Source organism: Crotalus tigris, unplaced genomic scaffold, assembly GCF_016545835.1.
Source record: "Crotalus tigris isolate CLP2741 ecotype Arizona unplaced genomic scaffold, ASM1654583v1 scf7180000024384.25900115:4084858, whole genome shotgun sequence".
In the NCBI taxonomy this organism is placed as follows: Eukaryota; Metazoa; Chordata; class Lepidosauria; order Squamata; family Viperidae; genus Crotalus; species Crotalus tigris.
In genome coordinates, this window is record NW_024100554.1 from 2,714,263 (window position 1) to 2,733,580 (window position 19,318).

At 34.9% G+C, this 19,318-nt stretch overlaps 1 protein-coding gene across 40 annotated transcripts in view; it reads left to right on the plus strand.

Moving 5' to 3' along the window:
- The window catches only part of RIMS2 (regulating synaptic membrane exocytosis 2), a 280,764-nt gene that overhangs the window by 92,923 nt on the left and 168,523 nt on the right, over window positions 1-19,318 (plus strand). For all 40 annotated transcript variants that reach the window (XM_039328826.1, XM_039328838.1, XM_039328829.1 and 37 more), the window contains one exon: window positions 681-1,594. In XM_039328826.1, coding sequence (XP_039184760.1) covers window positions 681-1,594 — 914 coding nt within the window. The remainder of the gene's footprint in view (window positions 1-680; window positions 1,595-19,318) is intronic.

Consider the following 19,318-nt stretch of genomic DNA (forward strand, 5'->3'; position numbering starts at 1 on the left):
CCGATAGTTGGATTTTTCAAAACCTGTTTGTATTTATTCAATTTTCTTTGTGTTATTTTATTGCATCTGGTATTAATCTGAGGTATTTTTGTTGGTACTATATTAGTAAATATTTAGAATGTGAAAATGTTTTCGTGGTCATTATCTTGGTAAACTTTGTACAGAGGTCCTTTAAGACATAGAAGGTAAGAGGTTGAGTCTACTACCGAGAGTTAGTAACATTAATATAGCAAGTTAGAAGATAATTTTATGTTGCGTGCAAATGCATTAAAAATTATACTTGGGAAAGATACAATTTGATAAAGGCAAATTATGTGGAGGAAAGACTGCTTAACTTATGCAGCATTCTATATAGGTTAACATATATGTATAACAATGCACATTATTTCTATTCATTGTGGATGTAAATAATGGCATTTGAATCTCTGCTGTCTATACTTTGAATTCTATATTTTATAACAAGTATTGCAAAATTGTATAAAGCTGGCATACACAGTCCTTAAGTATTTGACTTAGTAGAACTTAAAATTACATTAATCTATTAGAGTTGTTATAAATAGTTAGGTTATGTAAAGAAAGCAACAAATTATTGTAGCTCAGTCATTTGTAATAAATAATTTCTGAATTAATTTGTAATATATACATTTTTAGTAATTTTTCTTTTCTTTTTAACTGCTTAGAAAAAGAAGCCCATCAATACCCAGGGATCAGAACAGAAGTTTCAATCAGCTGGAGGAGAGAGACGACTATTCACAGTATGCAACATCAGATGCTGCAATGCCAAGATCACCATCAGATTATACAGACAGACATTCACAACATGGGTTGCAACCATATGAAGAACCTGAAATTGATGACTATAGGAATTCTAGTAGGAGAAATCGCAGACGTTCAAGGGAATATCCTTTAGAGGAAGATGACATGCAAAATAGAGGGGAATATGAAAGGCAGCGAAGGGAAGAAGAATATCAAGCACGCTACCGAAGTGATCCTAATTTGGCTCGTTATCCTGTCAAACCACAACCATATGAAGAGCAAATGCGCATTCATGCTGAAGTCTCACGTGCACGTCATGAAAGAAGGCACAGTGATGTATCTTTGGCAAATACTGAATTGGAAGATTCCCGGATTTCGATGATGAGAATGGACCGACCATCAAGGCAAAGATCTGCATCTGAACGCAGAGCTGCCATGGACCAGCGTTCATATTCAATGGAAAGAACTCAGGGACTAAGTCCCAATCGGCAGAGAACCGTAAATCACAGTCCTCCAACACCTAGGAGGAGTCCAATACCTTTTGATAGACCAGATATGAGGAGAACTGATCCATTAAGAAAACAGCATCATTTAGACCCAAGCTCAGCTGTACGGAAGACAAAACGTGAAAAAATGGAAACCATGTTAAGAAATGATTCCTTGAGTTCAGATCAGTCTGAATCAATTAGGCCTCCACCACCAAAGCCTCATAAAACAAAAAAAGGAGGTAAAATGCGTCAGGTGTCATTGAGCAGCTCTGAAGAAGAGTTGGCTTCTACACCAGAATATACAAGCTGTGATGATGTAGAAATTGAAAGTGAAAGTGTTAGTGAAAAAGGTAAGGCCTTTTTTCCTGTTTGCCCTTTAAGTAGATGGCAATTTATTTTAGGTGGGGTATTTGAAATTACAATAGAAGTAAACTGTCACAACTGAGGTTAGGTTCTTCATGCTGATGTTTTAAAATGTGGTTTTGTCTAATTTCAGTAGAGCTTTACAAATGAATTTTGTGTATCTTCTCTTTTTAAAAAGTTTTAAATTTACATAAATCCAATATTTCACAGAATATTTTTGTTTTTAATTGTTTTTTTATAAATATGATTTTCAGGGCAAAAGTTGAACGAAACTACAGATTAGCTCTTACATTTCTGACTAACTGGGCATCCTAGTTTAAAACCAAACTCAGGGAACCAGCTGGAGTAAGTGGATAGCATTGAATTGTGTCAATTGTGTCAAGATAACATACTTCTTAAAGGCTGTTTATTGGTTTCTTGAGTGTTCTCACATACATACAAAACACAAAAACCTATTATTTTTATTATGGCAAAAATCCCAATTTCTATATTATGGTATATTATTTTTGTATTATTCTGTTTTATGGTGGATCTTATAGCAACATCAGGAAGATCAATTTGAATCAATAAAACAGAATTGGGGAAAGTCATATACACCTTTCCTACATTAATATTCATGTCTTGATACAGTTCAACCTAACCCCAGGGGCAGCTTTAAGTTTTAAAAATCAAGAGTTAATTACCCCCATGTTATATGTAATTAAAACGGTGCAATACAAAAATCAACTTTTAATTTTAAAAAATCTACTAATCTTTGTTCATTAATAACTGATAAGAATTGGCTAAAATTACTGAAGTTGACAGATTTAAAGTAATGAACTAAAGATATTGATAATTCTAGATTTTATCTGTCTGGGTAGGAAATTATATGCTTTTAAATGTGACATTTGAATGCAGTGATATCAAAGTGTTCCAGGGTAAGTGAAGTGTTTATAAAAAGTGAAATTCTGCAACATAGTATATTAGAATATAGCATAGTAAACTTAATTTGTGTTGTTTTTCCCCACTAAACCTCATATTATTAATATTCTTAAATTATTACACTTTGAGTTTTACATGCAAATAATCTGGGAAAATTGGTTCTTTGATTCTTAACAATGTACTGTAATTGGACGTCTTTTTCTTTCCTGTCAAGCTTTAACTATTATAAGGATTTAAACTTCCACAACTATGGAGTTAAATAATTAAAACCAAAACATTTACGCTCTATTTAAGAGTTGTATCGCTAGATTTATGTTTTATATTTATATCAGGAATCTAAATATGTTTACTTGAAAATAAAAAAAAATATTTATTTCCTTGAAGTGTTCTTTGGACTGCAACATTTACCTTACAATGATATTTCTGTGTTGCTGTTTTGAAGAAATATATTTGTGGTATAAAGGAAAAAAGAGCTAAAATCTGAATTTTTATAAATTATAAACGTTGCTACTCTAAGAGCACACATACATTTTTTCCTCATGAATAAGCTCAGAATGTACAATGGAAAGTCACTTCTGGTGAGAAATAATGAACTGATGTTCCATGAAGAGCAGCAGACATTACAGTTGAAAACAGCAGTTGGATGTAGGATCTGGACTGCTGAAGCCTCTCTGGAGAAAGGAGAGATCTAGAAATCACCCATATGTACTTTAAACAGCTGGTTGGTTTTTTTTTTTTTTTTAGTAAATAGGAAATGAGTTTTTTGTGGTCAGCTCTCAAACAGCTGAGATTCATAGAATTCCATCAAGCTTATAGCCTTCAATATAGCCTACAATGGACTTTAAATTCAATCAAATCTCACAATTACTTTGTATTTAATTTTTTTTTACTGTTCTATAAAGATTGAGAAATTTCAGAATTACAAGTTTTACTGTATTCACTGTGTAAGCCTTTAATCCTTTAAGAAAAAGTTTTTAATTACTTAATTACTAGTTTAAGGTTTTGAAAAAGGAAAAAAAATGGAATATTCTGCAAAATGGTGATTGGAATGTTGATTTTAGAAATCTTAAAATGGACTAAGGGCTCAGATCGAGTTGAATTAAGACTTGAAAATTAATTAAATCCTCCCATGTTTACATTTGGGAACAAAAATAATTTAATAAGATAACTAGAAGGCACCAGAAAGAAACAAATACATCTGTGGATCCAATGAAAAAGAACAATTATTGGATTCAGAAAATAATTTTAAAGACATCTGCTATTACAGATATATTGGATGGTGTCATAGAAGAGGAACAAGCTTCATTAGATAAGCTGAAATTGATTTCAATGTGAATTTAAAACAGAAAGAGGAAATATTGGATACACAAACAAAACCAGCTGATATTCTAACAAAGACATAGATACTAAATCAGAAGAGTAATGTGGAGAACCTTTTTATATGGATTTTATCAAGGGGTTTGTTAAAGTTGCTCATGATTTTGTGAGAAGAGACAATGAGAATATGACAAGTGACTTGAATATTTTCGTTATGGTGGATATTCAAAAGGATCTTGCTAAAGTTGTCAATGACTTTGAGAGAAGAAACAAAGTGGGGTATTAAAAATGTCAGAAGAAAAAGGAAAGAATACAAAGTTAATTTATTAGATCAAGGTTAAAATTGATGGACTGTTATTTCCATTAAGGTTTAATGGGTTTTTTTGTTCACTAGCTCTGGATGATTATGTTTTAAAGGTATTGATTATCTTTAAGAGATAAAGAGACAATGTTGCATTTTAAGTATATGTGTTTTATAAATGCAAAGAAAGGATTTAAAGTGGGTTTATTAGATATAGAGCAGTGGTTCCCAACCTTTTTAATGCTGTGACCCCCAACCGGTCGTAAGTCGAGGACTACTCAACCAGTCGTAAGTCGAGGACTACTCAACTGGTGCAGCACTGTTTGCAGAATGGGACTTTTCGCGGGCTCAGTAGGGCAGAGACAGCCTGGACAATTCCTATTGGCTTTTGAAAGCCAATAGAATTAGACTCTATTCAACAGAGTCTATTCTATTGGCTTTCAAAAGCCAATAGAGTAAAAGGGAGTAGCACAGCTAAGGAAAAGGGGAAAAAAATGGCAGACTGCATTGTTTGGCGACCCCCGTGAAATGGTCGTTCAACCCCAAATGGGGTCCCGACCCACAGGTTGAGAACCACTGATATAGAGTGTAATAGTTATGTTGTTGTTTCTGATAACCCTTAATGAACTTCTGCTGATCAAGATGGAGTGATACTTTAATGATCTATTTGAGGAGAATGGGTGGTATTTGGAATGAAGAGACGGCTTGTTTTATTTTAAGAGACTGATGAGTTGTTAATGTTAATTATAGTTGCTGGTGATGAAGGGGAAGGTAACTTCTTTCTTTTTCTTTTCTTCTGCATTTTTTATTTTTATTTTTCATTTTTCATTTTATTTTTTATAGTTTGTACATTTTTTCTATATAATCTTGAATAAAATTATTGTGTAAAAAAGAATGTGTCTTTTTATTTTTAATCCTACTTTTGGGTCTTTTAGCATTAGGGCCTCCTATATTAATTGAGAATTATGGACAAGATATGAAAAATAAAAGAGAAGAAGGGACTGAAATTCTGTGCCATGTGTTCATCACATCATGCTTTTGAATATTTGTCAGATTGTAGTACAACAAACATAGATATAATACAATCTCTGTAGGTATTCATTCCAACCATAATACCCCTTCATATTGTTGCTGGGATTGTGTTGGGAAAAGGACTCATTCAAATAGACCAGGGGTCTTCAAACTTGGACCTTTTATGACCACAAGCGTGTTTGGCTGAGGAATTCTGGGAGTTGAAGTCCAGAAGTTATAAAAGGGCCAAGTTTGGAGACCCCTGAAATAGACTAAGTCTGACCTAAATTTCTAAAATCTAAATGTATCTTCTGCTGAATCAAAAGTGTCTTTACCCACAATGGTATCACTGATAAAATGTAGAAGTTAAATAAAGTGATTGAAAAAAAAAATTAGCCCAGAGAAGTTGTACATGTTAAATTTACCCTTCCAAAGTTATTTATGTACTGTATGTGTGAAATACAGGTAGTTCTTCACCTCTGACCATTTGGTCAGTGATTGTTGAAAGTTACAAGTTATAAAGGGTCCTTTGAGTTCCAGCTTTCAAAATACTCCTGTGGTCACGTGATCACAATCTGAGTGCTTGTCCACCCGTTTGCCCTTAAAACCTGTTGTCAAGTGTCGAGGAATCACATCATGGCCATTTGCAACCTACCCTACCAGCTTCTCCAGAAAGTTAGTTGGGAAGCAGGAAAGGACATTACACGTCATAGGGGCAAGCCTTCCCCACCTGTGTAACCTCCCGACGCCCCTCAGCATTTGTGCCATGATGTCTATTTCCCTGATTCATGCAGCACTTTTGTAAACCCTCTGTGATTTACGTGGTGCCTCTTTTACACACTCTTAGACCTTTCTTTACTCCCTTGCACACCCTCACTGACTTTTCTCCCACACCCCCATGCCCCCATATATTTGCCTGCAGGCCTGGAATTTATAACTTCCTGCCAGTTTCCCTAGTGATTTTGGTTGTAGGAAGTCAGCAGGAAGTTTCCTTGCCTAACGGCCATGGGATTCAATTAACAACAGCAACTATGACTGCATGGATTACTGTTACTAAGTGATGTGGTCACGCTTTGCAAGCATATTGCTTAGCAATGGAAATTCCAGTCCCAGTTGTTGTTTCAAGGACTAGGCTATCTGAACAGTTATACCTTTAACACTCTGTGTTTAAATGATAACATACGTATGCATTATTATTATGTTTTTAATTCCATCTTTTTTAAAATATGTGGTCAACTCAAGGTGGTGAATGCAGCTAATACTTCTGCATCCTACTTTTTTCATAACAGCAACCCTGTAAGGTTATTTGGGCTGAGAGAGAGTGACTGGTCCAAAGTCACCCAGCTCAGAATTCACAGTTTCCAGGTTTTCAGATCAGCACCTTAACCACTGCATGGAACTGGCTTAACAAATTATGCCCTGCTGCAGATCTGTTGTGATAAGATGCAGGCCATTGTCCATATTAGCAGGTAATTTAGCTAATAAATGTCGCCGGTTGAGCTGCATGAAATTCAATTACTTACTAATTATTGATATTTTTGATATTTTATAACTCAATTTTTGCTTTAAACATTTGAACCAACAAAAAATAATGGACTTTCAAGTGTTTTTATTGGTTTTAAATTTGAAGAATTATTTAATAATCCTAAAAGAGTTATAGGGAACCTGTTTGGTGTAGGAATAATGCTAGAAAGTAGGAAACTATAAGTTCTAGTCCTGTCTGAGTATAAAACCCCTCTTTCTTAGTCCTATGAAGAAAGCAATAGCAAACCACTTAACAAAATTCTGGCCAAGAAAACTTCAGAGATTATCCAGGGAAGCTATAGAATAATGGCAAAATAAGCTATCGATGTGAAAACTAAAGTCATATTTGAAAAACAAGTCTGCTACAAAATGTAATTCAATTTGGAAAACATTTAATTCAATTTGGGGATTATAATTCTACAAATGGACATTCAAACTTTCTCTTAATAGAAGGCTTTAACATAGTGATTCATTATACTTGCTGTTGTTACTAGATGAATATCAACTCAATTGTTGTAATTTTCTGAAGCTTACATTGATGTAACACTTTAATATGTGGCACTAAATATTTTTTATTTATCTTGTTTCTAGATTTCTTTTTCATTCTTCTTTTTTATGTTTCCTGATTCTAAAATAAATAAAGACACTGAGGAAAACAGGGAAGTACAAGTACAAAAAGTACAAAATTAATTAAAATCTACATCTGTTGAGATACATAATTTTTCTTATAATATTTTTCTGGACACATTTCTCTAATACTTATATTTGAATGTAGCTTTCCTTAATTTATTCTTAAATGCAGTTGTCCCCAATTATACTTTTCACAGACATCTTTTTGATATAACTGTCCTAAATAGGTTATATGCCCATTTTGTATTGCATTGTCTGGCCGTCAAGTTAGTTAATTAGTCATTCAAATGGTAAGCCCACCTGACAAGTGGGCATACTGAATCTGCTATATTATGTTGCTCAGTGGTGCATGGTGGTGGCAGCATCATGCTGTGGGGGTGTTTTTCAGCAGCAGGAACTGGGAGACTGGTTGAGGGAAAGCTGAATGGAGCAAAGTACAGGGATATCCTCAATGAAAACCTTTTCCACAGTGCTCAGGACCTCAGATTGGACTGAAGGTTCACTTTCCAACATGACAATGATCCAGAGCACACAGCTAAGACAACACAGAAGTGTCTTAGGGACAGCAATTTGAACATCCTAAAGTGGTCCAGGCAGAACGCTGACTTGAACCCTACTGACCATCTCTGGAGGGACCTAGAAATGACTGTCCACTGATGGTCACCATCCAACCTGACTGAGCTTGACAGGATTTGCAAGGAAGAACAGCATAAAATCCCCTAATCCACGTGTGCAAAGCTTGTTGCATCATACCCCCAAAAACTCGAGGCTGTAATTGCTGCCAAAGATGCTTCAACAAAGTACTGAGTGAGGGGTCTGAACACTTACGCCAATGTGATACTTCAGTTTTTTCTTTTTAATAAATTTATAGACATTTCTAAAATTCTGTTTTCACTTTGTCATTATGGGGTACTGAGTGTAGAATAATGAGAAAAAGAATGAATTTCAACAACTGTGACAACAGGCTGCAGCATAACAAAATTGACCAAAGTGAAGGGGGTCTGAATAGCTTCTGAATGCACTGCATATCTGATATTGTAATGGAATATCTTCTAATGCTGTGCTGCACTTAGGTGATTAGGAATATAGGAAATTGCTAGCCTCTGAGCATACTTGGCCTTAATAAGCCTTGAATCCCAACCCCAGCCAAGTTCTTCTCAGTGCAGCTCTAGATTTTTACTTCATGACTTCTGGTTATCTGTATAGTGGTGAGAGCGATGCTGCTTTTGTAGCTGCAGGGATTGGCCTCCTGTTCAAGGTCCATTTCAAATAGTCTATAGATGGGGACTTTGAGATCTGATGCTGCCTTACTACTGTTGTCTCCCTTACTGCTTGATGTACCTTTTATCTAAGAATGAATGCTTAGCCGAAGTCGTGACTCTTAATGGAAACAGAATTCTTTTACATCAGGTTCATAACATAAAAAATGTTTTCTTTCTTGCCCTCTTTGAATAATTAGCTGATCAAAGGGACTTATGATTGGTCCCTGAAGTTATGACCATTGCAGTATCCTCACAGTCATGTGATAAAAATTTGGGCACTTGGAAGCCCACCCGCACTTAGGCTGCAGGGTTCTTTCAACTCCCCTCACTCACCTGTCTCCCCCATCTATGCCCTTTGGGCCCCTGCACTCCATAGCCTCTGCCACTCTGCTGCCACTTTCTCCTGCTGACCAGGCAGCCCAGCCTGGCTCCTTGATCCTTATGCCAGCCGTATAAGGCTTTTTTCCTCATGAGACCTGGAAATGATGGCCTCAAGTGACCAGCAGCAGCTTTGCGAAAGATCAGGCTAGTCATGTGGGAGAAAGAAGAACACAGTCAACTATGAATGCAGGGGCCAGGCTGGGCATGCCAAGAAAATTCGGAGCTCCAGTATGGCAAGCAGCCAAAGAACTGTGTGGTTCTGGGGTTGCTTGCTGGCCAACAAGACAGGGTATAGGGTGGTTTTAAGGGCAGAGACTGGGGGAATATTTACAGTCCCTTGGAAGAACTGAGGCTTGGGGTTAGGAGGAATCAAGCCCAGAGTGGCTTGTATTGGGGTGAGTCCTTACCTAATGGTGGAATTCACTTAATGACAGCAATGGGGAGTGTCAAGATTGCCATTGCCATTGTTGGGTGATGTGCTTTATGATCATATTGCTTAGCAATGGAAATTCCAGTTTGTGGTCATAAGTTGTGGACTATATGTACATCATAGTTTTTGCATACTTGTAATCCCTTTTTCTGCTTCCTTTTCAACATAAGCCGTCATAATACGCAGTTCAATTAAATTATGTATGGAAAATTGGCATTGCGATTTATATCTGCTTCCTCCATTAGCGTCTGCAACAAACTGTGGTGATGCTGAATGAAACAAATGCAATGATACAATGATGCAAATGCTACTGTACATAAAATATAGCAATGTGTTGTCAGGCACATGTCATCAGTGACCCTCCTAGCCCCTTGTTGCTGATTTGAAGATTTGTATGAAATAATTTAAACAAAACTTTTTATTTCCAGGTTTTGTGTATAGTATTACTTTTAGACTCTAACACTTAATATATGTAGTCCTCCGCTTACAACCACAATTGAGCCCAAAATTTATATTGCTAAGCAAAACTTTGTAAGTGAATTGTGCCCCATTTTATGAACTTCTTGCCACAGTTGTTAAGTAAATCACTGCAGTTGTTAAGTTGGTAACACGATTGTTAAGTGAACCTGGTTTCCCCATTGACTTTGCTTGTCAGAAGGTCACAAAAAATGATCATATGACCCCAGGACACTGCAACCGTTATAAATACAAACCAATTGCCAAGCATCTGAATTGTGAGAAAAATGATCATAAGTCAGTTTTTTCAGTGCCACTGTAACTTCAAAATGTCACTAAATGAATGATTGTAAGTTGAGGACAACCTGTATTTATAAAGAAAACTGGGATATCTTTGCAAAGATTGTTTTCAATGCTTGACTTTTCAAAATATGAAAAATAATTTGGACCTTAAAGATTGTTTTATATTCCTGATAGTTACCGATAAACTTTTTACAGTAATTATCTAAGTTGGGTAGCATACATATTTTGTCTCTTACTTTTATAACCTATATAAACTAATTTGAATAATGCATTGAAATTTGTTTGTTATTTATAGAAATAATCTTATTGGATGCAATTTATTTGCTAGCAAATCATTAGTAATTAAATTATACAACTTTGTGCCAACTGGTAAGAAAAGATATTTTAAGACATCTGGATATGTTTAATATAGCCATCTATCTATTAAATACATAGATTAGTGGAAAATGAAATGAAAATGACAAGGTATCATATGGTATTTTAAAGATTAGAAGATTTATGTAGGTTTAATCCTCGTCAGCAATCTCTCAAATTTATTACATTTACAACAAAAGAAAACTGATACCCATTCTTTCAAACTGAAATTGAAATGCAACATTTGATGAAATTAATTTTAATTTTAAATCCATCAGTACTACTTTAACATTTTTAAGGACTTTCAACTGCTGATGTTATTATTGGAGATTCCAGCATCTCAGATATCGTTGAAGTAACCAAAGCCCAAGTTGGGCCATCAAAACTTGTTTAACTTGAAAATACTGCCACTGTTATAAACTAGGGTAGGGGTAGTCAACCTTGGCTCTTTTATGACTTGTGGACTTCAACTCCCAGAATTCCTGAGCAGCTGACTCAGGAATTCTGGGAGTTGAAATCCACGAGTCATAAAAGAGCCAAGGTTGCCTACCCCTGAACTAAGGAGACCACATTCAATTTAAATTTATGAAAAATTCTCAGAGTAATAATTATGTAATGATTAAAAGTCACTATTCCTAGTCCTAGACTGACAACGATTTGTTTAGCAACTGTTTGAAGTTACAGTGGCATTGAAAAAAGTGACACATGACCGGTCCTTACGCTTTGCAGCATCCATTGCAGCATCCCTGTGGTCCCGTGATTAAACTTTGGGTGCTTACCAGCCAGCATGTACAAGGGCAATTCGGAAATAAACCTCTGTTTGATTATCAATGACAGACACTCACAGATACAGAATTTTTATTATACACATTAGAAAACTACAACATTACGTTACTTTATGACATAATTGCCATTCAAATTGAGGCACTTGTCATAACGTCTTACAAGGTTTGAAATTCCTTCTGCAAAAAAATCTTCTGCCTGGGAATGAAGCCACTCTGTGACAGCATCGTGAAGTGCATTGACATCATCGAAGTGGTGTAATGCAAGCCGCTGTTTCATGTGCCTGAAGAAATGGTAGTCGCTCGACGCCAAATCTGGACTATGGGGAACAGTGATCAAAAACATCCCAACGGAACTGCTTCAGAAGTTCTTGGATGCGTCTAGCAGTGTGCGGGCGAGCATTATCCTGAACCCACACCACACTGGAAGTCAGCATACCCCAATATTTTAGATATTAAGAACCGACTGATTTCACAGACTTTTTTGTCAATATCCTGCACGAACTCATCTCTGACTACAGATGGGCGGCCACTTTTTGCCCCATCGTGCACGTCAGTTCGTCCATTTTTAAACATGCGACACCATTGACACATAACACCTTCACTTATCATGTTTGGTCTGTAAACATTATACAATTCACGATGAATCGCAGCTGCCAAAAGTGTTTTTGCACACAGGAATTGTATTACTGCATGCACTTCACATTTGGCGGGATTTTCCATGGCAGGGTTCATTTTTCATTGATCTAGCGGATGAGTCAACTGCAACACAATCTTCTCCTTCCACTCCTGTCTACTGAATTACTGCACATGACGCCATAGGACAGGCATCACTATCTCCTCCTATTTCTCGCACATGCTCAAATGGAGATTTATTTCCGAATTGCCTTCTTATTTACGACAGTTACAGCATCCCAAGGTCACATGATCACCATTTGCAACCTTCCCAGGCAAAATCATGGGGGAAGCCAAATTTACTTAACAGCCCTGTGATTCACTTAACAACTGCAGTGACTCACTTAACTGAGGCGCAAAAGGATGTAAAATCGGGTACAACGCATTTAACAATTGCATTGCTTAGCAATGGAAATTCTGGTCCAGGTTGTGGCCATAAGTTGAGGACTATCTTTACTATCTATTTAACTGGTTCTTTTCCAAAGAATTAAGTATTCATGAGTCTCAATATGAAAATCCAATCTGTGCCCCAATAAAGCCCCAAAATTTCTCAGATGGGCCCATATTTATCTTTAGAAAAACAAGTGATTCCAATTCTATGCATTGTTTGGAAGCATGCCCATCTGCCCAGAACCAATTGCAAAGTAGATGCAGGTGAATAGCAAAATCTTTGTGACTGAAGGTTTGAGGCGACTAGTTGGAAACATCCTCACCAATTTGCTATGTTCATCATGACTACTATTTTGAAAACGAATCTTAAGAAAGAAATTTTAACTGATATCATGCTCTTTCTTTGCAGTCATAAAAAGAAGTTACAAAATGTATTACTTTGTTAATGGAAATGGAAATTACATTATTTCAAGTTTTATATTTGATGCTTTAGTGAACATTTAGAGTATGATTCATTTTGAGGGCTCTTGTTATATAATTTGTTTACTTGGAAATTGGAGAATATGTGGATGCCAGTTATGTAATATGAATTACAGTCATACTGAAGTTTTTCCTCACAAAGCTGCCTTTCTTTGTTGGAAGCACTTGCTTGTTTTATATGTTTCAATGTATCAAAAAGAACCAAAAACAGAGAGAATACCAGTGTTCCTGTATAAACTTAATTTTGCTTAAAACACTTCAAGTGGAATAAAATGTATTCAGGACCACTAAAGTCATCTCCCTCTTTTTTGGTAGAAGTTTTGTGGGGAGGGTAATTTTAGAGATTACCTTCTTTAACTGTAAGGCTACAGATGGTCCTGATAGATGGTATTGCTTAATCAGAGTGTGCTAACCTTGCCAGATCGAATCAGACAGGGAGATACTATCTGAAACTAGAATTCTACTAGTATGGAGGAATGCAGGGCACCATAGTGAGAGCATCCCAAAATGTTTGATCGAAGACATTCCAGTTCGTTCATCACTCTCATGTAATATAACATGGTATGTTTTATGACTCCTCTGCATTATTTTGGTAAGAACACAGTTGTGCGTGTCATTAAAAGAAACTTGGTTTCAACTGTCTTTAAGATATTTTGGTTTCTCATTTAAAATGGACATTTTTTCCCCCGCAGCAAAAAAGAATACAAATTGTAAATTACTGTGATTGTTTAACTTCCTTGCAAATAGCTCAATCAGTATTTGGACAAGCTGTTAAGACATATCTAACTAAACTGACTTTTTAAATTGCTCTTAACGGCTTTCTTTAATTTTTTTAAAATGCTTTAATGTTGGGTTAGGTGTTTTTATGTTACCATTGTTATATTGTTTTTATTTGTTAGATTTTTAAAAAATAAAAGACAATTTAACCATATGTGACAGCATTCTGTTTCCTACCAGTGCCTGTTGGTCTTTCAAACATAATGGTTTGCCTATGTGAATTTGAAATAAAAATGAAATTCAAGAATCTATATGCAAACTGACCTTTCAGGTTTGTTCTGGTGGTAGAAGCAGCATTTATAGTTGATAGAAGGGTGATATAAGACATGTATTGAATGCTGAGTTGGCTATTGGTAGACAGGTACTACCGGAATGGACTTCCCAATTTCATTCAATACAAAAAAGTTTATAAATAAAATTGCTTGTTTTTTAACTTTGTAGTGTAGAATTTGGGAGAAACAATATCCATGTTTCTTTAGAAATAGAGATATTGAGAAGGAATTGAAGAACAATGGCACTTGCGCCTTTTATCCTATAATATTTATTTTCAGCCTGTGCTACTCCTAAGAAAAATGCATCATCATAACATTTACCAAAAACTTTATTTAGACTAACTTGTATGTGATCACAATATGCAATATTATGGAATGTGTTTAAGGAAAATGTAAGTTGAAAGGAGCAGCTTAAATTTGCAAAAGCAAATACCTGCTTTTAATGCATTAATGAATTTGGAATTTTTGTAACTATTAACCCTTGCTTAATCAAACTTTTTGGTAAATGTTATGATGATGCATTTTGTCAGTAATGGAGGTTAAGGGTTAATGCATAGTTAATCACATTCATTGAGTTAATATCACATTTTCATTAGCCTTCATGCAAGATTAGTGCTAAATTAGATTTATGAGAAAAAAGTAAAGAAAGTAAAGAAAAAATTGTGACTCTTACTATAGAGTGCTTCCTATTTATTTTACACCATTCCCTTACAATCTATTGAAAAGAATTCTCAAGGGCTAGCCAAATTAACTGTTATATTTCGCCATTTGCAGTAGTGTGAATCAGGGCATCTGTATATTGCTAGTATTTGTACAGTGTAAAAAAATATTTAGCAGTTGGATTGCAACACTTTAGCAGCATTTATTGTTTCTGATTTATCAAAATCATTTACACATATGATCAGTGAAAAGAACCTTGGAAGGATGTATTATTAACCCCTTACTGTAACTATGATGACTTCAGAAATAGTGGGAACTGTCGAATTAGTGCACCTAATATCTACAAAATTAGGCTAGAAATGTTACAAAAAACATTTGAAAGAAAGGTTCTGTGCAAAGCCCATAGAGTATTATTTTGTAAAATAATATTAAGACTATTAGTGGATCAAGAAAGCTTACTGCTATTGTAAGGCAGTATTTATTAAAGGTAATAAATTTGTTAAAAGTAAACAGAGTAAAGCAGAAATTGAATTTTGATCTCAGAAAGAATACAAATTTTCCATAAGTGAAATGCTTCAAGCAAATTTAAAGCCCATATAAATACCAACTTTCAGTGACATTACTGGGGATGGAAATTAGAAGTACTGGCTACTAGATAGATAGACTTACTAAAACAAAGCGCAACAAAACTTTAGTTTTGTTCCTAGTTATCTTGTAAGTACTTTAGAGATCAACCCCGACTGCTCTTTAGAAGGCCAGATCCTGAAGTTGAAACTCAAATACTTTGGCCACCTAATGAGAAGGAAGGACTCACTGGAGAAGGGCCTAATGCTGGGAAAGATTGAGGGCAATAGAAGAAGGGGACGACAGAGAGTGAGATGGCTGGATGGAGTCACTGAAGCAGTAGGTGTGAATTTAAATGGACTCCAGGGGATGGTGGAGGACAGGAAGACCTGGAGGAGCGTTGTCCATGGGGTCGCGATGGGTCGGACACGACTTCGCAATTAACAACAACAACAATATTAAGTTTTCTTGGAAAAAGATCTTTTAAAATTTATTTTGAAAATCACAAATGGATGACTATGATGTATCATTGACTTATATTCTTCTATCAAGAATTCAGCAATCTCTTCAACATAGATCATTACATATTTTCCATCAAATAGCTAAGATCTTTATACATTCTTGGGCAAGATGGCCATTTCAAATTGATAAAATTACAACTGGTATAAAAGCAGAGGATTTAAAGAATTTTTTCTTCCTCATAATATTCAGTAATGCAAATGGTGCTGTAAGAAAATATTAGGGACAAAGATTGCATATACATAAAAACATCACAGAAGTAAAATAATATTGATGAATCTGAAAATGTTATACAATGAGAAGCAAATTTGGATATTTTTCTTCAGAGGAAGACTTGTTCTTCAAGCTAGTAATTGCAGTCTCACCAGTTTTTTTTAATTCTATCAGGAAGGAAGTTATGAGTTTGGTGTATGTCAGGGAGTCTGAAGAAATAGCCTGTCTATCTGTTTGCATTGGTTTCTGCTATGTTTCTGAAGTTGGTGGATTAAATGAATGACGGTTCTTGAAAAATGATGAAACATTTTAGGATCTTAATGCAAAATGATTCTATTGTTTTAGATTTTGTTGTAAAATTCCATTTAAATCAGGGATAGGGAACTATGGCTCTTTCATGACTTGTGGACTTCAGGTGGCTCAGGAATTCTGGGAATTGAAGTCCCCAAATCATAAAGAGGCCATAGTTCCCCACCTCTGAATTTGATGAATGATGGCAAATAAGGTAGAGCAGGAAATAGTTTATGGATGGGGAGAAGACTAAAGGTGAAATTTGATATGAAAATGGCTGCAGCACATTTAAACCTAGGGATGTCTTTAAAAGGGGAAATAAAAGATTTAAAAAGAGATTAAGTCCCCTTTTATTGGTTGGTAGCTATGATGACAAGACATAGTATTTCTTTAAATACCAATTGCTTGAGAGCCAGTGATATCTACAGTTTTGTCTTGCTTATGGATTTCATGCAACGATGTAGGTGGCTGCTGTGAGAAACAGAATCCTAAATTAAGGTCTCTTTTCTCTGAACCAACAGCAATTTAATTTTTTTCTTCATAGATTCATATTATTTCATCAGTTAATGAATTGATTTCATATGAAGGCCCTATTTTTTAAAAAAAATATGTATTCACATAAAATGCTAGTTTATGATGAATAGAAATTTAATTTACTGAATTACTTCAAATTTCTGGGTTTCTACAGTATACGGGCCATACAAAATAGCACCCACATATCTTAGCCTGGGCTGTTGTTCAAATTTAACCAATGTGGGAATTGTCAATTACAATTCTTTCAAAAAATCCACAATTGCAAATAACATTTTGGAAAATATATATATTTAAATGTATATTAATGTTTTAGAAGATAAAGGGGGGTGGTGACTATGATCCAAGTATTAAGATTAATTTTCCTCTTATTTGGGATCCAAAAATTTATAGCCCTGATTTGGAAAATGAAGTGATAATGAAACCTCATGTGAACTTTAGTCAGAATGAATGGGGTGGCCATTAAGATACAGATGAAAACAGCTTTTAAGTAATAATGTTCTCATTACCTCAATTATTAATGTTAAAAATATCTTAGCAAGACATCTGAATATCTAAATCCAATGTTGGATATATTGACTACTTTTTTAAGAGTTTTTACTTTTGTTACTATTAGTAAGAAAAGTAAAAATTCTAAAAAGTATTCAATATATCCAACACTGGATTTAGATATTCAGATGTCTTATTATTTTTAACATGAGATTTATTAGCTGTCCAACTCCAATGGAGGATTTGGGGGTTTTTTGGCACCTAGGTTGGGTTCATACAATATATAATACAATAACTTTAAACCCTGTACGAAACAAAACAAAATGTCCACGTGAGATGTTATGCACAACATGTTAGATGTTAATTAAATACCTTATTTATTTATTTATTTATTTATTTATTTATTTATTCATTCATTCATTCATTCATTCATTTATACTATTACCTAGTGTTCATGTCAGAATAGTGACTCTGGGCAACATAAAAAGGTAAAAACACAGATTACAGATCCAAATAATAATATCTGAGGTCAAAAACTGTAATCCAACCAGTAAAATACAATATTAACTAGCAGAGCTTGTGTATCCTCAAGCCTGAATTCCTGGGTGGAATACCCAGGTCTGCAGTGCCTTACAAACTCAATTTTTATCTAATTTACTGCATTTTTTGAGTCTATCCTTAATACTCAAATGATAACATAATCCAACTGAGTGAAGAAGTCCTGGTTTCCTTTGTATGGCAGCCATTCAGAGATTTGAAGAACGTATCTGAGAGACTGCTTGACTCTAATTGTTTCTTCTTGCTCAGTGTGGGCCAGCAGAGTAGGTACACTCCAGGTTCCCTCCATTCAACACTGTCCTCTTGTGATACCTAGGAAGTATACCTTTTCTGTTGCAGCTCATACCCTTTAGAACAGCACTTCCCCAGAGATAAAAATGGTGCCTTCTTTCCTAGGGTTCTGGGCAACTTTGAAAAGTTGGCTTTGGTCCCAGGCCTAGGGTTGATGTTTATTATTTGTTAAAGGCTCATGTTTTATTTTGTTTATGTTGGTGTCCGTTGGATCACTTTAGTCTGTGCTGCCTGTCTGAATTAATATTTTTAGCTGCTTTAATATTTTTTTCTAGTTTGTACATGACCCAGAGTCTACTGGAATGGCCAATAAATGTAAATAAATTTCCCAACTCTTTTTAAATCTAAATATTCCTTCAACATTTTTTAATAAAATATTTTCCTATACTTGACTGTTCTTTCTCTTCTCTTTCTCCAATTAATCTATGCCTTTCTGAATTATTATATCCAAAACTGGGTGTAATATTCCACATGGGTCTTACTAACGTGTCAATAGAATGCAGTCTAAAATCACTGCAGCATATTAATATTTTCTGAAATCACATCTATTTTTGCAACTATGAAAGGCACTATCCTCATTTCTTAATTCATCTTACTAGGGCCCAAAAAAAGCTGTTGGGGAGGATGTTTTTGGGTTATATTTGCAACATGTACATATGGCTCATTTTGCTTCAGTGCATCTTTGATTAGTGATTCTTTGTACTCTCTTAAAGGAGATAATATTTTGCCAGCATTTTGAAACAAAAATGGCAGTATAATGGGACATAACAGTACAATACAGAATCTGTTGAATTGTAACATGTGTCTGTTATAAAATTAAATCCAAATTCCATTGCCATTAAATTTTTAAATCATTTTTTCGGGGGATTGTGTGGCAAGCACATAAACTCCAAGAAAAGGTGCAGGTTACTTAAGAGTTGTTGAGGATACTACATGAGTACCTGTCTGTGTGTCCTAATCATTATTTCCCCTTCATCACGTGTGCAACAGAAATTTGAAATATCTATATCTACTGAAGTAGAAGACTTATGTTCCATTAATAGTGCATTGGGGAGTTTGTAGAATAGAAAAAAAAGAGAGTCTCGATAAAGAATTATGAACTTTCCCTTTTTCCCATGTTGTTTAAATAAATACATTCAAATAAAATAACAGAAATTGACAATATTTTTGTCCGTGTCTGTCTCAAATCCATAGGTGTTGCCACATTTTTTTGCAAAAATGTGAAATAAATATTTCAGACAGGAAATCAGAATTGCACAAATTTCTGTTTATAGTTTATGTGTATCAGTACTTTAAAGACATTAGAAAAAATAAATGTTTTATTTAAGG